General features: G+C 39.5%; 1 protein-coding gene across 1 annotated transcript in view; it reads left to right on the forward strand.

Moving 5' to 3' along the window:
• Positions 1 to 22,087, forward strand: part of LOC137371299 (palmitoyltransferase ZDHHC20-B-like) — a 103,294-nt gene that overhangs the window by 58,582 nt on the left and 22,625 nt on the right. The window contains exons 7-9 of the mRNA XM_068033642.1: positions 1,213 to 1,333; positions 17,535 to 17,667; positions 17,942 to 18,068. Of these exons, the coding sequence (XP_067889743.1) occupies positions 1,213 to 1,333; positions 17,535 to 17,667; positions 17,942 to 18,068 (381 nt within the window). The remainder of the gene's footprint in view (positions 1 to 1,212; positions 1,334 to 17,534; positions 17,668 to 17,941; positions 18,069 to 22,087) is intronic.

Consider the following 22,087-nt stretch of genomic DNA (forward strand, 5'->3'; position numbering starts at 1 on the left):
CATGCTGGTTCCCACCCTCCTGCCAAGTTAGCTTAAACCTTTACCAACAGCACCAGTAAACCACCCCGTAAGGACACTGATTCTGGCTATGTTTAGGCGCAACCCATCAGTTCTGTACAGGTTCCACTTTCCCCAGAACTGATCCCAGTGTCCCTGGAATATACAGCCCTCCCTGTTGCACCATCTCTCCAGCCACACATACATCTGTTCCATCCTATTTCTGTACTGAGTAGTGTGTGGCACCAGGAGTAATCTTTGAGATCCTGCTTGCCAGTCTGTTTCCTTGCTCCTTAAAATCTGCTTGCAGGACCTCATCCCTCGTTCCATATATGTCAATGGTACTAATATGGACCATGACCTCTGGCTATTCAACCTCCCCCCTCATTGCTCTGCAGCTGCTCAACAACTCTGGCGCCAGAGAGGCAACATACTATCCTGGAATCACGTCTGTGGCCGCAGAAATGCCTGTCTGCTTTACTAACTATAGAATCCCCTATCACTATTGCTTTCCCAACCTCCTTCCTGCCCCGCTGTCCAGCTGAGCCACCTATGGAATTGGCTCTGGCTGTGCTCCCCAATGGAGCCATCGCCCTCACCGGTATTCAGATGTGAATACTGGTTGGAGAGCGAATCTACTCTGGGGACTCTTGCACTACCTGCCTGGTCCTCTTTGACTGTCTGTCTTACGGTCACCCATTCCCCCTCTGGCTGCACACTCTTATGCTGTGGGGGGACCCCTCTGGAAACACTCAGTCTCACTGATGCACTACAGTGATTTCAGCTGCCGCTCAAGCTCTGAAACCTGGAGCTGAAGGTCTTTCAGCTGACGACAGTTCCTGCAAAACACAAGAAGCATCCTGAAGTTCCCACATGGACCAGAAGTGCATCAGGCGGGACTGAGGTGCGCTGCCATGTCTCTGTTTATTAGACTAACTAAACTTAACAGAAATAAACTAAAGATGTAAATTTAAAAAGTGATGGAAAAATGGCGAAACAATTAAAGTGGAGAATACACAATAAAAATGGTTCCATGCCATCCATACATTTTGTACATTTTGTTCACACCTTGTCCTAGGTTTGTGTTTAAAGATTAAAATATGGATTACTGGCAATTATTGTGGAAGTCTATGCTTATGGACTATTATATTTTGTAGTAAATCCGTGTATGGATATACACTATGTATTACCTAATATGCAAATTTTTCCTCTTAGGGTGAATAACTGTGTGGGATTTGCGAACTACAAATATTTTATGCTGTTCTTGGCATATTCTTTGTTATATTGTTTGTTCATTGCGGCAACTGTGCTACAATATTTCATCAAGTTTTGGACAGTAAGTTCATCTTTATTTTGTCATTGCATCTTTTCTGTTGCATGTTCTGTAGAGATGAATGTGTGAAAATAGCATTTTTATTTTCCTTAAAAATCCAAAAATGCTTTGAAGTCTTGATGAAAAACTGTTTAGATTGGAACTTCAATTATCCACAGCAGCGGTGAGTCCCACTCCCTAGAAAATTATAAAAATTAGCGCATATTCAAAAGTCTCAATTTGTATCACTGAATGTTGCTTTGCACTTTGAATGTTGTACCGCTCCCTACCATCTGTTTTGCAGCATTTACCTTGCCAGCCTACCTCAGTTCTGTCCAGTAATACACACTTTTGTTTAGCTTGCTCGCAAGTTCAACCTATCTGCTAACTTGCTTGTCAACAAAAGACCAAAATAGTTAACTAAATTTGCTCCTGATGCCAATTGTTGGCATCTGGGTAACAGAATTAAAGGTCGAATGCGGTATGTAATCACACACAATTCAGTTGGCAGCCCGTAGTTTTCTAAGTACAACTGCCAAATTTAAAATCCAAACAACTTGACTTTTTAACCATGTGACCAATATTTAAACAGACTTTTTCAAGTTAGTAACTCTGTTGAAATAAGTGCTGTAGAGACTGTTGACAGGGTTGCTGAAGGTGAGCATGCAGCTGCAGTAGCTGGGGGTATACTGTTGCATCACTGAGCATTTTTGACCAGCAGGTCCAACTGCTGCATTAGTAGGTGGGGGAGATTTGACTAGCAGATCATCTGACAGGACCAATATAGGTGAGTGCAACTGATAATTTGCACATGCCCTTCCTTGCATACAATGGGAGCATGGATAATTTAGGTTCTAATGTATTTGTAAGCTTGATTTGAATCATTTCAATATTTTTAAAGTCTTATCCAATTTTTAAAATAACTTGCACAGTTACTTTGATATTTATATCAGCATAATTGAAAGAATATTCCTCAAGTTTTGTTTTCTAAATAATTGTAAGGTTATACAGTTCAATCCTGATAAATGCATAACCTATGCACTGGTTAACATAGCCTATTGGCAACTATTTCCATTACAGCCCACTTAATTATGCAGAAATGCAGTATGCACACAACAAGGCATATATTAAACAACACATTTTATACAAGTGACTTCCTCTCTTCTGAAATGCACAGCTGTCCGTGAAATTTTTGAATTTGCTTTATTTAATATGCTAAAAAGTTAGTGTATAGCTAGGTAATATTTTACATTGGTTTGAGCCATGGATCAATCTTAAAATACTATGTTGATGAATTTTAATGATCACCGAGATAAAGGTGGTTGATCAAAACACTTTTCCACATTTTGTACATAGTTCCAGCTTCAAGCACCTCAGGATCTCGTGTAGAATGGATTTAAATCTCTCTACCCTGCTTCAACATTGTACCTTAATCCAAATTAATGAGCACTGATATTGTGCCACTGCAACTTTTTTTGGTGCACCAGACAGACTTAAGATTGGCGATTGCTGCTGAATTATGGATGGTTTGCCAACCGGTAGGAATTGAACTGAAGCTATAGACTCTCCTCTTGTGCAGACGGAGGAGATCAGGCTAAGCTGGATGCAGGCCCAGGTCCTAGAGGTGAAAGAAGTATGTACTAACTTACTGCTCCATCTAGCCCTCTTGAATCAGCCCTCTTGTTGTGTTAGCTGTGGCTCAGTTGGTAGCACTCTTGTCTCTGAGTCACAAGGTTCCGTCTTTTGGATGAGATGTGAAACAGAGGTCTCATCTGGCTGCTCGGGTAGATGTAAAAGATCCCGCGGCACTATTTTGAAGAAGAGCAGGGAGTTATCCTGGTGTCCTGGCCAATATTTATCCTTCAGTCAGTATCACAAAACAGATTATCTAGTCATTGTCACATTGCTGTTTGTGGGTCTTTGCTGTGCGCAAATTGGTTCCTACATAACAACAGTAACTATACTTCAAAAGTACTTCTTTGGCTGTATAGTGCTTTGAGATGTCCAGTGGTCATGAAAAAGCACTATATAAATGCAAATCTTTTTCTTTCAAGAATTTCAAACAATGGGTATGAATGGAAATACATTTATTTTACACATCAGAGTTCTAAATGTGGATTAGGTATGCTTTTATCTAGGGTTGTCTTTATTTAAAGGGATAGTTGATTTTGCAATACTTTGCTGTAAAATCCATTCTATAAATTGTTCCATTATATTTAGAGGACATTAAAATATACCAGATTTTAGTAAGTGATCAAATTCTAGTACCTAATTGTCATTCATGCCCTTTAAATTTACAAATGTATGAACTGTTAGGAGAATCTCATTTACATAGCCTTCTGGGAGGACTGCTTTCAAGTCATTGACTGCTTACTGAAATATAAGGGATACTGATTTATGTGATTAGTATAAAAGTTTGATCCAAATAGATGAACAGTTTCCAGTGAGCATTAGATACATTTTAAGTTTTCCCTTGCTCCCCAAAACCTGTCCAAAATAGAAAAATGCTTGCAAAATATTGAGATGTTTAGGGCAGTTTCCCAATATAATTTCTCCTGATTTCATAGGCCATGTTTGCTTTGATCCAAATATTTGGAATGAACTGGCACTCGGCTACAAGAGATGCTTATCCTACCTGTTAATCTCCTCCTGTTAGAGGAAGTTGAAACTTGCTGAACCAGCACTACAAAGTACCTGCGTTCCTAGGATCAAATGTGAAAGACACCTCCTTAGTTGCCTTGTACAACAAAGTATATTCAAAAATGTTATACGTTCTCTCTAGTAAAAATATCAATAAAAATATCAATTTGAGGATTATTTCCTTTTTGAAATGTGAAGCTTAAGTATTTCAAATCAGTTTCTTAGCTATTCAGCAGTAGTAACAAAATGACCAGATGGGAGGAGATATTTCATCCAATTTTAGCTGTGTTCCTGTTACTTGATATGTAATTAACTTAATCAGCAGTTTACTGCTGAACAATCTACTTATTTTTACTGAAGGGCTAGTTTTTGATTTTAAGTTGGCTTCTTGCTTTGCCCTTTTGTTTCAGGAACTTCAGCCAGTGTTTCTCTGTTGAATGATTTTGTTTCAGCAGTAATTGTTCTTCCTACATTTAGTTGTGTTTATTATTTCCGTTGGGACTCACTGGGCTGAATTTTACGCCGCCCCAGTGGGTCAGATGGTGGCATGGGGGCAGCGTAAGATTGAGCGGGAGGCTTCAGGAGGCCGAGTCGCCCCACTCCCGCCTCCGGTTGACTTTACGGTGGTTGTGGGGTGTGGGGGGAACGGCCAGCCCGCCCGCCCGAGGCCAATCAAGGTCCTTAAATGGCCACCTAAGGGCCCTCGCCCACCTCTATGGGTATTTTACCCGTGACAAGCGGTCGTGCTGAGGACGTGAAAGGCCGTCCAGCGATAGCTGCCGGCCTTTCCGCGCCCCTGGGGGCAATGGCAGTCAGGCACAAGGTGCCTGATTGAGGGTCACCCCTGCCTCCCAAGACACCCCCCTCCCCCCAAACGACCACTCCAGCCTCACCAGGGAAGGACCGCTCTCCCTGGTGAGGCATGCCCAACTTGCCTCTTCTCCTGGCTCCATCTGGTTGGCTGGGCTGCAGTCCCAACAGTGGCCACCACTCCCAGTGGCGCTGCTGGGACTAAGAGCTGCCAGCCCGCTGATTGGCCAGCAGCTCACTGAGGTGGGACTTCCTCCCTCAAGTGGGTGGAAGTCCCGCCTTTGGACAATTGAAGCCTGGGGATCCGTAAAATGCAGGACAGATCCCTGGGCTAGGTGGAAGTGGGTTTGCCACCGACTTTTACATCGGTGGCGATTTCCCGTCTGCCTAAGGTAAAATCGAGCCCAGTGTTAACTGGAGTGATGTAGCACAGATTGCATGGATAATATTTTAAACTTTGTATAAATGCCTCCGTCTAAACTGTTAGACCTTAATTTACCCATGTGTAAGGGGTATCCTCCACTTAGAATCGCAGAAAGTTTATGGCACAGAAAGATGCTACTTTGCACAGAAAGAAGCTACTTGGCCCATCAGGTCTGCGCCGGATGGAAAAAAAGAGCCACCCAGTCTAATCCCACTTTCCAGTATTTGTTCGTTAGCCCTACAGGCTACGGCATTTCAGGTGCGCATCCAAGCACCTTTTAAATGAGATATGGTTTTCTGCCTCTACCACCCTTTCAGGCAGTGAGTTCCAGACCCCCGTCACCCTCTGGGTGAAAGCATTTTTCCTCATCTCCCCTCTAATCCTTCTACCAGTTACTAATTCTGTGCCTCCGAGTCACTGACCTCTCTGCTAAGGTAAATAGGCCCTTCCCATCCACTCTCTCCAGGCCCCTCACTATTTTGTACATCTCAATCAAATCTCCTGTCAGTCTCCTCTGTTTCAAGGAGAACATCCCCAACCTGTGCAATCTTTCCTCTTAGCTACAATTTTCCAGTCCTGGCAACATCCTCGTAAATCTCCTCTGTACCCCCTCTAGTGCAATTACATTCTTTCTGTAATGAGGTGAACTGAACACAGTATTCAAGTTGAGGCCTAACTAATGTTTTATGTAGTTCTGGCATTACCTCCCTGCTCCTATATTCTATGCCTCAGCTAATAAAGGAAAAGATTCCATATGCTTTCTTAACCACCTTTATCGACCTGTCCTGCTATCTTCAGGGATCTGTGGACATTCACTCCAAGGTCCCTCACTTCCTCTATACCTCTCCGTATCCTCCCGTTTATAGTGTATTCCTTTGCCTTGTTTGATCTCCCCAAATGTATTACCCTACACTTGTCTGGGTTAAGTTCCATTTGCCACTTTCCTGCCCACTTGACCAGTTCATTGATTCCTTCCTGCTATTTACAGCTATCCTGCTCACTATCAACTACATGGCCAATTTTTTAAATTGTGAAATATGTCTTATCAGAAATTGTACTCCATATCCATTTTTTCTTGTGTCTGAGGAGTTGGTGGTTGGTATCACCAAAACTGGATGTTTAAATGTTGTTGGCATTTATTGGTCTTGGGTTTATCTGTACATTTCTTATTAAAGTACAGCAACAAAAAAATTGATAGCTATTACACGTCAAGCATATTTTTTCAATTAAATAGAAAACTAGCTACTATATTTTTTGTAATTTCTTTTTTATTCTCAGTATAACAGCCTGTGAATTCCCAGTTATTTTCTGTCAAATGCTTTAAATGAGATTATCCCTGCAGTTTTAATGATACTATCTACTAAGTGGAAACTTCAGTTTAAAACCTTATTTTTAAATTTGTTATTGTTGGCCATTAGGTACTAGCTATTTCATCATTTTTCAGTATAAATTTCTCTTGTAAGAGGTCTGTATTAACCCTTTCATTGCCACTTTCAGTGCTGTTCTCCTGGCCCCATCATTTTAGCATTTACTGCTCTCATGTTCTCATGCATTTACAGTCTTCAAATATATCTCAAATTTCAGATCATCTGTACTGTAAGGTAAATTCTGTATTAAAAAATCACAAAAGTGAAAGTTGACAGTTATCACCTGGAGTGATGCAATGTTTAAAAGTAGTTGAGCAAATGGAAGGATTGATTTTATAATTTGTGTTTCAAATCTAAAAATGGTGACAGTTGCTTTTATACAGATGAATAATCAGCTATACTTTTCCTATTTAGAGGGAGTCTTGTCAGTACCATTGCAAAATTAAAAACCATCACAAATTAACTTGTGATTTTAGTTAACCATGTTTTTGTTGAAGTCATTAGCATATATTGGGAGAGTAGGGAACTGCCATAGAGGAGTTCCTGACCCCAGTAATATGAATGAACTTGAATCATCAAGAGTAGTCAGTAACCTAGAACAGTTCATAAATTTCAGTTGAACTGAGGGTATGCCAATTCCATGGACTTGTGCTGTTGGGCAGTAATTCCTCCTTGCCAGTTTTCCCACTGTAACAATCTTGACATTTGATCAAAAAAATTACAAAATGAATAACAGAACAGTCAGGATATTATAAGTATGTGCAATTCTTAATGAATGATTGATAAAGCCATAGAATGTGCTCCACAAGTGTTCAGAAGGAGGTGGTAAACTCACGCTACCGCACAGCCAGACCCTGTCAAAGGGCTATGGTTTCCTATTTTGTGCAAAATTGCCATTTCACTTTTTCTTTTTGGAATTTGATGTGAAGATTATATTTTTCAGTCAGATATTTGGCAATCATGCCATTGGAGCGATTGGAGGAATACTTTTTAAGGGCTTTATTTTGAAAAGGGGTGCTGGTGGTGAGACCCACCTTAATTTTCATAAGTCTACATGTTTGCATAAAAGTATTTCATTGAAATTCCTTTATAATTCTTTACTTTGGAATTACATGAGCAACAAATAAAATCATGAAGATCTTAGAAAATATTCAGATACGTTAGGAAATCTGCATGTCGAAAATATATATAACCTGCTCTTTAATTTGGTTATTTTATTGGAGGTCTTGTATCTTGACATTCAAGATAAGCACCCCTGAGTTGTTGCAGGGTGTGTGGAGTGAATGTCAGACAAATTTGAGTAAACCAGACATAAGCTTATTCTGCATTAATCAGAGGTCACCAACTAACCACGGTCATCCACTGGAACACCTTCTAGTTTTTAAGTATGCAATACAAATATTGTCTGCAGTGGAAGACAGTAAGCTTTACAGAAGTGGACAGAGCACCATAACGTGGGTGGCAATATTTTTACAATTTAATGTACCTCAGTAACCTCAGACCAATAGTTTTCCATTTCTCACCTGAAAATATTATATTTCATTTGTATCTTGTTTAGCTAAGATTATTTTAAAAACAGGTGAACCCAGCTCCCCAGATGACTCAGTAAGTGAATGCACTGCATGATATGGTACTAAACCAGATAGACTGGGAAGATTCCAGGTTACATCAATGTTATCAGCTGGATTAGCTCATCTCGAGAATGGCAATGAGGGCACTAATAATGACCTCTGTGTTCCTGGGGAATTAATGCTTTTGATCTCAGTGACTCCTGCTGGAAGTGTACATGTGTGGATATCAGGAAAGGTGAGGACGGAGTTTAGCTTTAATGCCTCGCATCATTTAACAACCTTCATGCTTAATGTTGAGTCACACAAGTGAAGAATAACCAGTTGGTTCAGATACCAGAGGTGCTGGAATCCTTGGAACCATACACGAGCATGTCACTGTCTTCAAAAGGAGAGGGAAAGAAAGTAAACATTTTCACTGAAATTTTACTTTATGGTACCAGTAGAGGCGGTCTTAACTCTGTTCTGAAGACAAACTGTGGAAGTCATTTGGGGAAATGGTGAAAGCTGCTTTTTACACGTGACAGCTCTTCAGCTGATTGCATCTAGAATTTTCAGTCCTTTTTTTAAAGTATCCTATTACTGTATAACTAATGCTTCCTTCGTTACTCCCAAAAAGGATATAAAATTTATTCTGCAATCCTCATTATCACCATTTCATGACTTCAGCTTATTTGCCGTGTGTTCCTATAGTGTTGTGCATCAGATATTAGTCCTCAGTCACGTAGCAGCGAAAATTGTGAGTGTCACCTGTTTGATTTATACTTTTTAATTAGCGTATACATAGACATAGTAATCCTTTGCATTTCAGTACATTTTCAGAATGCCATACATTGACTCTTTTATATACCTGGAATTGCAGTCTTTATTCTTATTGTAAGAGAAACCATATTATTAAGGGTCAAATTTCAAAAATCATTTGATAAGCAGATGGGTCTTCCTGAAAGTTCGTCTCATTTTCAGTTGGTAAAACAGGGTTAATGTAGTGAAATTGCATATCCACCAGTGCCCACTGTAGTTTTATATAAGATCACCCCTACATACACCTCTCAATTTTCATTGATCGTAAAGTGAAAATATTCACCTATTGGCGATGGTATGAAGCTGTAATACAAAATTAACTTGAACAGAAGAAATGGAAAGAGCATAACTAAATCTGCGTGGGCTATTTCAAAAGAAATTAGTTGAATTTATGCTACAAATACTGACAGTTGTGCCCAGAAAGCCATCCTATTTTTATTTGCTGTATTGTTGCATATCTCCAGAAACCTATTTTACTGTTATAAACACTAAATCCTATTGACTGTTAAGTAGTAAAAGAAAAAAAGTAAAAGCAATACAGAGGTGACACAAAACTTGGAAATGTTGTGAACAGTGTGGAGGATGGTAGCAGACTTCAGGAGGGCATAGACTGGTGAAGTAGGCAGGCACGTGGCAGATGAAATGTATTGTAGAGAAGTGTGAAGTGATGCATTTTGAAAGGAAAATTGAGCTGCACTACAATTTAAAGGGGGTACAGAAACAGAGACCTGGAGGTTTACTTACACAAATCTCAAGGTGGCAGGACAAGTTGATAAAGCAGCTTTTTTAAAAAAAAGTCTAGAGGATCAGTGGTTTTATAGATAGAGGCATAAAGTATTAAAATAAAGGAAGTTATGCTAAACTTTTATAAATCACTAATTAAACCTCAGCTAGAGTATTGTGTCCAATTCTAAGCGTACACTTTAGGAAGGTTGTCAAGGCCTTAGAGAGGCTGCAGAAAAGATTTACTAGAATGATACCAGGGATGAGGGGTCTCAATTATCTGGAGAGACTAGATAAACTGGGGTTCTTCTCTTCACAGCAGAGAATGTTAAAGGGGAGATTTATTAGAGGTTTCAAAATTATGGGGGTTTTTTGATAGAGTAGATATGGAAAAACTGATTCCAGCTCGCAGAAGATTGGTAATTGGAGGACACCAATTTAAAATTGCAAAAAAAAGGGCAGGATGAAAAGGAAGAGAATGTCTTTTACTCAGAGTTATGATCTGAAATTCATTATCTGAAAGGGTGGTGGAAGATGATTCAATATTAACTTTCAAAAAGAAATTGGATTTCTGCTTAAAAAGGAAAAAAATGTGTGACTGAGTAAAGAGTAGGGGAGTGTGACTAATTGGTAGTTTCAGAAATCTGCCACTGACACGATGGGCTGAATGGCCTCCTATGCTGAATGATTCTGAGGCTTTCAGATATCGAGCTTATTGAATCAGCAAGTTGCAGGGTTGTGTAGGATCGTGATCTTGTACAAGAATTGGTTAGGATAGTTTCACCATGAAAGCTTCACAGTACAATCCATAAATTTGCTGATTGTGATTAAACACATGAAAAATATTTGTGCTAAAGACTCTTCAAATATTTAGGAAATAACATTAAAATGACACTTTAAAAAATCTCAGCTAGCTTCAATTTCAGAGATATTTCACCCAACTTTTCCGCTGAAATCTGTTACTTTAACCATCTGTTAAAGGTATACTTTTCTCTTTAAAATGTAAGACAAAACAGAATGTCTGCAGTATTACCAATTTCTGGTACTGAAATGTTATGATTTTATAAAAATAGTTTCTGGTTGATACTAACATTAATTTAGTTGCTGTTCAAGTAAAGTACAAGTTTAACCACGTCACACAATTCGAGCAAAGAAAAGATGCGGATACTCTTGGAAATGTGGAGTACCAGAATGTCAGTTCAAGGTTACACACTCTATGCACTGAGTTTCCAGTATTGACCATACTAGAGAGAGAGTTTCTGAGCACTAGCTGCTATTTCAGTGGGAGGGACAGAAATTCAGAGACCATTTTACTGTTCCAGTTCTTGTGTTCTTTCCAAAGTCTGGTAACAGAAAAATATTGACAGACTTGCGAGCATGTTGCCTGTTAGCCTTGTCCAAGAATGTATGGATTGGAAGGGGAAAACAAAAAGATAAAATAACTTTTTTGAAAATTAAAAGTTTACAGATGACATTAGGAGGGCTTCTTTGGTAAATGCACCGTACGATGTGATACTGAACTATATAATTGTTACAGGTTCTGCATTCAAATCCTGTTTTATCATGTTAGCTGATCTCAGTCAGGGTGGCGGTGGGAGCAGTATGATTGGCTTCTGTGCCCCTGGGCTAGAGAATTAGTGGGCTTTTTTGTTGTGCTGCGCCATAGTAGCAGCTGGTAGCATTCTCACATGAGTCAGCATTGTCTGTTCAATATCTACACTAGGAGTTGAAGTTGTACAGTATAGTCTGATATTCCAGTGGAATATTAAGGAAGTGCTCTATTGTCAGAGATGCTGTCCTCCAGATGAGCTGTTAATCTAATGTCACAATTGTTCTTATGTTCAAGTAGACATTAAAGATCTTGCAGCACTATGCAGAGAAGAGCACAAAATAATTCTGATTATGTCCTGATCAACAACAACATCTAAAACAAATTAAACTGATAATTTATCCAACTACTTATTTGTGGGATCCTGTGGCTGCTGTGTTTGCTGTTCAGAAAATAATTATTTTCTGGTGCTTTAGGACGGGTATCGTGTTGTGATAATGTGCTATATGAATGCAATATTACCTAAAACTGAAGCCTGTAAATAACTCCCTGAATGATACTGTTACAGATAAAATATATGTACAGAAATTTTGATTTACAGTTCCTATGATTATTAATGAAACTTCCTTACGTATGTAGGAGAAAAGAATCCTACCTCCAAAAACAGGTGACACAATAGGTGGTTCAATTTTCAAATGGCTTTTTGTGTACAAATAGAATAGTTGTACTTGGACAAATTCATAGCCATCCCATCCCATCCATGCCTTTTTGCATGGCAGATGAATCAATGAATTAATCTGGTTTTCATTAAAGTGTCTTTATTTGCATATAGCTTTGTCGCAGGAAATCATCAGTGAATTGCCCGAAGGTAAAATGCCAATGCGTTCCTTATTTGGTGTACTTCTAGTATTGAAAATAATGGAGTTGAAGTTGTACAGTGCATGTGATTTTCAGTATGTTGTTGCAGGAGGTGAATAGTTCTATGACTTTATAAATGTTCTGTATTGTGCAGCTGGAGCATTATTTACAAAAATAATTACTTCTCAATGTAAATGACTGGATAATCTTCATTATATTATTATGTTTATTATTATAAATACATTGGCCTGGAGTTTCCTCTTTGGGCACAACCTAGATGTTAGACCAAAAAATGTGTCCAATGCATTGCCCATTTTCACAATGTCAAGTTATGCCCCAGGACCCTAGTATTCTCACCTGAACTTAAAACGGGCATAAAGTAATGAATTCACATCAGTATATTTTTCATTTGAGCCTTAAAATTTAAGTTTCAGTTCATTTAGCCATCATTGATGCACATTAGGAATGGGTGTTTAAGAACCTGCAATTGAGGAAGATTTTCAATTTTTAATGTGACTTGTGCTATAACAATACATTAAAAGAAATCGAAAATACAGAGCAAGTCTCAGTAGTATAATGTTTTTCAAAATGCTCCAAAAAAAATTACCATCAAAAGACCAGAAATTACATTGCTTCTTGCTGTGCTTAAGTACTAGTACGAGGTACTAATACTCCACAGCACTTCGAACAAGAGGATATTCTCATTTGAGAGTCAGGGCCGTGGTCAGTTTTATGTGCAGTGATTTGTACGGAGGGTTTGATGGGCATACAAAAAGATCAAAGTGACTTGGGCGTCCTGTCATTATGCCCGTAACACTCTCGCACTTAAAATTCTGAAATCTTTTAAGCCATGTAATTTGTTTGCACCCAGATGACTGGTGTATCTGTACAAATGTGGGGGAAACTCCAGGCTAATTTCTCCTGATTGCTATAATCAACATTTTTAACCTAAATGTGCCTTCAGAATTTTTTGCATATTTTCTGAATAGGATGTTTACATGAGTGGAGGCAAGCAAATCATTATTAAAAATTTCACAATTTCAAAATAAGGGGGAAGCCACTTAGGACAGAGATGAGGAGAAATTTCTTTACTCAGAGGGTTGTGAATCATTGGAATTCTCTACCCCAGAGGGCTGTGGAAGCTCAGTCATTGAGTTTGTTTACATCAGAGATTGACAGATTTCTAAATACCAATGACCTAAAGGGATATGGGGATAGTGTGGGGAAAAAGATATTGAAGTGGATGATCAGCCATGATCATATTGAATAGTGGAGCAGTCTTGATTGAATGGTCTACTCTTGCTCCTATGTTCCTAGTTAGGCTAAAATATATTCAGCAGGTGCAGATTAAAAAGCTTTAGTGTGTCCAATATATATTAATGACTTGCATTAAGGAATAGAGAGTTGTATATTCAAATTTGTAGATGACACTGTTTGCAGCCACAATCTTGCACAATGAGGATACTCTTTCATTTAAATTTATTTCTTCACATTCATGTTCGCGCAACACCAGATCTGGTAGTAATAAAGTCATGTGATTTAAAGTCTAAAGGAGTGTTTTTGGAATATAAAATGCCCATCCCATGTTTGTGCTGAACCAGAATCTTAAGATAGGTAAATCAATGTAAATGGCAATGGGAAGCAAGCTCAGCAGCTGGATTTTCCCAGTGTCCAGAAATGAATTGCAAGAAAAAAAAACTGAATCGTTTCAAGGTTCATTGTCCTAGCTCAAAATTATAGGTTTCTTTTAAAATGTTTTAGTTGTGCGGATGGAAACAGGAAGTTGCAAAGGAACATAGACATACTAAGTGCATAAGCTGTGGCAGATAATGTTCAATGTGGAGGTGTGAAGTCATCCGCTTTTAATTCAAGAAAGACAATTTGTAATATTTTCTTGATGAGAGACTAGGAACTATGGAAGAGTAAAGGGATTTAGGTGTCTATTTACATTAATAACTAAAAGTGCCCTGGTACAAGAAGTAATCAAAAAATCTGATGGAATGTTGCCCTTGATCTAAAGAAGGCTGGAATTCAAAGCGAGGAAGTGATGCTTTAGCTGTATGGAATCCTGGTCAGACCCTAGCTAGAGAATTGTGTTCAATTTTGGGCACCAAACTGCAGGAAAAATATTTTGGCCTTTACTGGGGTGCAGCAAGTATTTACCAATATGATACCAGGATGTAAATAGTTAAATCGAGAAGTTACGTAAACGTGGTTTGTATTGTCATGAGTTTCAAAGGTTGAGGGGTGATCCACTCAAAGTATTTGTTTGGGTAGATACAGAGAAACTTTCTTCTGCCAGGTGAATCTGGAACAAGAGGGCACAACTTAAAATTAGAGCTGGCCATTTAGAAATTAAATCAGGAAGTACTTTTTCACACAAAGGTTAGTTGGCATCTCATCTAAAAAGCTGTGAATGTTGGGACAATTGAAGTTTTCAAGACTTGGTAGACACGTTTTTGTTGGATAGGGGTGTTGAATAATTTGAAGCGAAGATGGGCAAATGATGTTGAGATACAGATCAACCATGATCTAATTGAATAGTGGTACAGGCTTGAGGGGATGAATTGTTCCTATGAAAAGCTGCAGTCACTGCGCTTTCAAAAGTGCTTTGAGATATTTCAACCCAATGAATACAAACCTTGCACATTACATATAACTACAAAAATATTAAATTTGATATGTGAAGCTTGTGTTTCATTGAGAGGCTCATTTCAAGTACCTGTTACAATTGTAGTTGGGACTATAATGGAACTTCTCAATCTTAAGTGTTCCGCTGTGTGATTTAAAAAAAATAGCAGTTTTCTAGGGCGACTATATCGACCTGTGATGGAAAAGTCTGGCCACAAAGTGTTCAGTGTTTTTTTGACCTGTTTTTCCATCCTCCATGTTTTTCTCAATGTCAGGTAAATGTTACATGAGTTTAAACCATTTTTTTAAAAAACTGTTTCTCAGTGAATACATTTTTTCTTGTGTATTTTAATGCCATCACTAAAGTTTTTTGCTTAAATGCCTCAGACTTTCTTAAAAGCCTAGACTTGGATTTTGATTTTTTTTTTGCCCAGAGGCCTGACGCAGATAAAATTTAGTTGCGCTGTCTGAGCATACTTAAATGCTCAAGATGGATCAGTACTGTTCAGTCAGCTATACTGATGTGTTTTTTATTTAGCAGTTTCTGCCCAGTAGCTTTTTCTCAAATAATTTTGAAAAATAAAAGATATTTCAAAAGATTCTGTGCGGTAAAATTTATATATTTTTATGGATGTATTTAGTGACACCACTAATCCCGACCAGAAGGAAGATGATTGGGTAATTACCCCTTAATATATACTATAAGTGTCTCGGATTGATTTTACACACACAATTTGTATTATATAACTATCCTCCACTCGTTACATTTTGCAGAAGAACTCTGCAGGAACTTTGCTGTAATTCCGGTCATGAGTTCTGTTTGTCGTAGTTCATAGTTTGCTGTAAGTCCTGCACCCCTCTCCCCCCACCCCCCAAACTCATAGTCTGGCAGACTTTTTTTTCAAATGAGGCTGTATGTGAGAGAGAGATTGATCTGCACACCAGATGTAGCTTTTGTTATGTAAACTAAAAATGTATTAAGCTGAGGAGACAGGCGGACAGTTTAGAGAGAAAGTGTTCTTCCCTTAATGTTACTTTAATTTTCAAAAAAGCGATCTAGTATGTTGAGACTGACTAATCTCAAACTGTATCTCGTTGACTAGCACGGTCAGTGCTAAGTGTGCACACTTATGCAACCGACTAATTACAAGAGACAGGTGCAGGTGGGCAATTGTTTTTCCCTCATTCTAATTGGATTTTTTAAAAGTTGAACTTTGAAAGCAAACTATTTTGAGGGAAATAAAAGGGAGGGGTGGAGAGAAAGTGGTAGAGGCTGAGCAACTACTGGCCTTTCAGCACATCCTGGAAGTGGGGAGGGAACGCAAGTGAGATTGGATGGCAGGATAAAGGGTGAGGTGAATGACAATGGAATAGGTGAGAAATGGAGATACAAGAGTTGAGTTGGTAGTTTACAGGAAAAGACAAGGGAGAGAGTGAAATAGAAGAGAAACAGCAACATGAAGGCATTAGAGACTAAGTGTTACATATTCTCTGACTTGTTTTATGCAATGCTATGGAAGATCAACTAATACAATTAAAAAGAATTGTCATTTAGTAGTACAGAACTTGAGTATTGCTGAAAATAGAGACATGTTGTCGAAGCTTGCACTCATCAGGACAATCGCAAGAATAACCAATGTAAGGGAAAATAACTTATACTGCATGAGAAGAGAGTGCTGATTGGTTGGCAAGTGAACTCTGATTGGTAGAGGCGTTGCCATGGAGAATGCACCAGTTTACGGTGACTGACAGTCAACTGCCAAGCTTTGTTTGAAATTTAAACCAAGCAGCTTGACTCTGGCCCTGAGGAATGAACCAGCAAATGGCTGTCACTTATTTTGTTCAGCTGAAACAGGCACAATGTTTGTACGTATTCTTTCTGTCTGCAAAGAACAGGGCCCTGTGTATTGATATATGTAGCTTCCAGTACACATGCATGCGCCACACTGCGAGCCCTACTGACAATCTTAAGTTGGTTGTCAGTGTAATTTTTAGCACACCGTGGATTATTTAGCAAATGTTGTTCGTTCGTGGAATCACATCTAGTGTTGGACACTGTGTTTTGAGTTTTGCAAGCAAGCTTTATCTGTTGCTCAAATTTTTGAGATACCTTACCTCTCCAGGGTAATTTGAGGTAGACTGGGCACTTTTTAGGACCGAGAAAGACGGCCTTAGGCCCATTCATAAGTTTTCGCGATATACTTTGAGAAATGATCAGGGTAGCCATTGTCACGCAGGATGTCTTTGATTCGCCCTATTACAGCATCAAGTTGCATGGTGAGCAGGTGGCTTGGGCCCTAGTTACGAGGTTGCCGATAAGGCCAACCTTATAGCGCGTGGAACTGTAAGAATCCCAACACATGTATTGATCAGTGAAGGTAGGTTTGCGGTAGATCATGGTAGAGAACCCCATAACGGATTTCTCAACTAGTAAGTCAAGGAAAAGGGGCTCATTTGACTGCTCCATTTCAAAGGTGAACTTGAGCGCAGGATGAAACCTATTAAGACGTGTAAGGAAATAATTGCATGCATCTGCAGATTCAAATATAGCAAACGTATCACTTTTGATTTTTAAATGTATTGAATATGATGTGTTGTGTAAATATTATGTGACAAATGGTGTCCGTTTTGTTCCAAGAAAAAGCTATGGCTAACTCAGGCCTCTGGCATTATAGTTAATAATTGACATTTATGAATTAATGCATTTCTGAAAGCTGAAAATATCAAAAAGCATTACACGTGTTTTTTGAACAAATATTCCTGAAAAATTAAGTTTGATAAAGATTACTTGACTATCAGATATCCTGTTTATAGCAAAATATTATATAGCTGAAGTTGTTTTTGCTTCCAATAGGGTGATCTGCCAGACACTCATGCGAAATTCCATGTGTTGTTTCTTTTCTTTGTGGCGGCCATGTTTTTCATCAGTTTACTATCACTCTTCAGTTATCACTGTTGGCTGGTCAGCAAAAATAGGTCTACAATAGGTAAGGTGGTCTTCAAACTGGTTACAAATTTGCTCTGTTAACCTAAGTAAAATTAAAGCCTCATAGTTGTGGTTTTTACAGGTACTTTCCTGCCTTAGGTTATTGCTAGGGAGAAGAAAGAAATTTGACAACTTTTTTTTTAAATTGTGGCTGCCCTATTAAAATAACACTAAGAAGAGTTTTTTATTCTATGTAGCAGGATCTTGCTCTGTATTGGTATTACTGATTTTAAGAAAATATTGTACTGCGGTTAACTGAGCACTTTTTCCCCCAGAGGCTTTCCGTGCGCCAGTGTTTCGAAATGGCCCTGACAAAAATGGATTTAGCCTTGGATTTACCAAAAATTTGAAACAGGTGTATGGAGATCAAGGGAAGTACTGGCTTCTGCCTATTTTTACAAGGTATGTTTTGTTTAGAGCTAAGGCAGAGAGTGTACCCACAGATCGCAACGTGAACAGAGTGACTCATAGACAGAGTGGGAAGTTGATAATTTGGTGAGAGTGGGAATTCGTTGCAGAGGGGGAAAGGAGTGCTGCTTTGTATAAGCAAGAGACAGTAAATATTTAAAACTAGTGTTATGATCAGGTAAGGAGAGGTCGAAGGGCTCCCCTCTTTTTCCTCTCCTTTTTTGACCACAACAGGTTTATTTATTTTTGAAGTAGATATATTTGCCAGTTCAGTGAGTGTTTAACTGTTTATGCGCCATGATCATAGAACCAATTGGGCATGTTTTCTTGAGTTTAACAAAGAGGTTAGCTTTATTGTACTTAAACCAATATAAGTAAAATAAGAAACTACGCTCCAACTTTCACTCAATCCCTCTCTCTCTCACGCACAAATACACAAATAGGTTCCAGAATGGGGAAGGAGTCTCTGTCTACAGCAGGGATATGCCTAGGTGGTCACTGTCAACAGGCATGTTTCCAAGTTTGCAAGGTGGATTGGGAGAGAGGGGAAGGAGGGACCCCACTTGGGTCTTCTCTTGTCAGTGTCTAGCTGCTTGTCTGGTTGCTGCAGAGAAAACACCAGCTTAAGCAAAGAGATGGTGGGCCTGTCACATGACTGTCAGCCAGTGATTCAAGCATGGTGGTTACAAGTGTGTATTTCTCTTGCAACTTAATCAGTATCTAGAAATTCCCTTCTCATAACCAGGGACCCATTGTTCAAGTGATTAGGTTCGAGTGGTTTGTCTCCACCAGTTTAATATTCAGGTGATGGCCATGATGCCTTGCGAATGGGAACTGGATAGGTAGTTCACTCGGATTCCCAGGTCATTGTTCTTGATGTGTCACACAGACAATCTATCTCCACCTCAATATTCATTATAATATGAAGTACAGTGGTGCAAATTATGGTGGCCATCTTTAGCTGCTTGGACAGAGTTACCTTTCAGCTGTTCCTTTTCCTTTTTAAAATTTAATTCAGATTTCCAGGTGGTTGATTAAAAATCATCATTCGACAGAGCACGTTTTCGTGACACTAGAAATCCGTAACAAATACTTTATTAATTTAACTATCTTAAATTATTAATTTAATTGGTTTAAAAATAGCTAAAAGAAAATCAGATACATTTATTGCATAGAACTTTAACCATGTTTCTGAAAAGTCTAGATCCAGAGGTCATAGTCTCAGAATAAGGAATTCACCATTTAGAACTGAGATGAGAAAATTAGAAAGGGTTGTGAATCTTTGGAATTCTCATTTCAGAGGGCTGTGGATGCTCAGTTGATACATTCATAATGGAGATGAAAAGATTGTTGAGCACAAAGGGAATTATAGGATATGGGGATAGGGCAGGAAAGTGGAATTGATGTAATAGAAGTTTAGCCATGAGTTTATTGAATGGCAGAGCAGGCTCAATGGGTCATAAGGCCTACTCCTGCTCCTATTTCTTACAATCTTATGTTCAGTAACAATGTAGGAATTCTGTATGTTTGAATCTTTTATACCAGGATTGCCCAAGCTTTTGTCTTAGTGAGCCACATAGTTGCATACCATGAAGTCTTGAGAGACAGTGTAAAATTTAAATAAATCAATTTGCATATGTCAGTTTGCTAATTCTAACAGGCTTTGGTGTTCTGATTTGTGCACAAATTTAGCAAAAAGACACAGTCCCTTCTATTGATCCAAAGCTGCAACATTCAAATAATAATATCCTGCCTGCAAGGTTTGCTAGCGTCACTCAGGAGGGTTTAAACTAGTGTGGCGGGGGGTGGGAACCAGAGCAGTAGGACAGCTAGTGAAGTAAATGAGGAGGGCATAGTAAATAAGGCCAGTAGGACTAAGAGGAAGAGCAGGCAGGGAGATGTTGCTGAGCACAGCGGGACTGGTGGTCTGAAGTGCATTTGTTTCAATGCGAGAAGTACAACAGGTAAGGCAGATGAACTTAGAGCTTGGATTAGTACTTGGAAATATGATATTGTTGCTATTACAGAGACTTGGTTGAGGGAAGGGCAGGATTGGCACCTAAATGTTCCAGGCTTTAGAAACTTCAGGCGGGATAGAGGGGGATGTAAAAGGGGTGGGGAAGTTGCATTACTGGTTAAGGAGAATATCACAGTTGTACTGCGGGAGGACACCTCAGAGGGTCATGCAGCGAGGCAATATGGGTGGAGCTCCGAAATAGGAAGGGTGCAGTCACGATGTTGGGGGTTTACTACAGGCCTCCCAACAGCCAGCAGGAGGTAGAGGAGCAGATATGTAGACAGATTTTGGAAAGATGTAAAGGTAACAGGGTTGTAGTGGTGGGTGATTTTAACTTCCTCAATATTGACTGGGACTCACTTAGTGCTAGGGGCTTGGATGGGGCAGAATTTGTGAGGAGCATCCAGGAGGGCTTCTTGAAACAATATGTAGATAGTCCAACTAGGGATGGGGCCATTCTGGACCTGATATTGGGGAATGAGCCCGGCCAGGTGGTCAAAGTTTCAGTGGGGGAGCATTTCGGGAGCAGTGACCATAATTCCATATGTTTTAAGGTACTTGTGGATGAGGATAAGAGTAGTCCCCAGGTGAAGTTGCTAAATTGGGGGAAGGCTAATTATAACAATATTAGGCAGGAACTGAATAATTTAGATTGGGGGCGGCTGTTTGAGGGTAAATCAACATCTGACGTGGGAGTCTTTCAAACGTCAGCTGATTAGAATCCAGGACCAGCATGTTCCTGTGAGGAAAAAAGACAAGTTTGGCAAGTTTCGGGAACTTGGATAACACAGGATATTGTGAGCCTCGTCAAAAAGAAAAAGGAAGCAATCGTAAGGGCTGGAAGGCTAGGAACAGATGAAGCACTTGAGGAATATAAAGACAGTAGGAAGGAACTTAAGCAAGGAGTTAGGAGGGCTAAAAGGGTTCATGAAAAGTCATTGGCCAACTGGATTAAGGAAAATCCCAAGGCTTTTTATACATATATAAAGAGCAAGAGGGTAACCAGGGAAAGGGTTGGCCCACTCAAGGACAGAGTTGGGAATCTATGTGTGGAGCCAGAGAAAATGGGCGAGGTGCTAAATGAGTACTTTGCATCAGTATTCACCAAGGAGAAGGACTTGGTGGATGATGAGCCTAGGGAAAGGAGTGCAGATAGTCTCGGTCATCTTATTATCAAAAAGGAGGAGGTGTTGGGTGTCTTGCAAAGCATTAAGGTAGATAAGTCCCCAGGGCCTGATGGGATCTACCCTAGAATACTGAGGGCAGGCAAGGAAAGAAATTGCTGGGGCCTTGACAGAAATCTTTGCATCCTCATTAGCTAAAGGTGAGGTCCCAGAGGACTGGAGAATAGCCAATGTTGTTCCTTTGTTTAAGAAGGGTGGCAAGGATAATCCAGGAAATTACAGGCCGGTGAGCCTTACGTCAGTGGTAGGGAAATTATTAGAGAGGATTCTTCGGGACAGGATTTACTCCCATTTGGAAACAAAGGAACCTATTAGCGAGAGACAGCATGGTTTTGTGAAGGGGAGGTCGTGTCTTACTAATTAGATTGAGTTTTTTGAGGAAGTGACGAAGATGATTGATGAGGGAAGGGCAGTGGATGTTGTCTATATGAACTTCAATAAAGCCTTTGATAAGGTCCCGCATGGCAGACTGGTGCAAAAGGTGAAGTCACAAGGAATCAGAGGTGAGCTGGCAAGATGGATACAGAACTGGCTCTGTCACAGAAGACAGAGGGTAACAGTGGATGGGTGTTTTTCTGAATGGAGGAATGTGACTAGTGGTGTTCCGCAGGGATCAGTGCTGGGACCTTTGCTGTTTGTAGTATATATAAATGATTTGGAGGAAAATGTAGCTGGTCTGATTAGTAAGTTTGTGGGCGACACAAAGGTTGGTGGAGTTGCGGATAATGATGCCTTCATCAGTCGGGGCATAGAGTATAAAAATTGGCAAGTCATGTTGCAGCTGTACAGAACCTTAGTTAGGCCACACTTAG

The sequence above is a fragment of the Heterodontus francisci genome, chromosome 6, assembly GCF_036365525.1.
Source record: "Heterodontus francisci isolate sHetFra1 chromosome 6, sHetFra1.hap1, whole genome shotgun sequence".
NCBI classification, from domain to species: Eukaryota; Metazoa; Chordata; class Chondrichthyes; order Heterodontiformes; family Heterodontidae; genus Heterodontus; species Heterodontus francisci.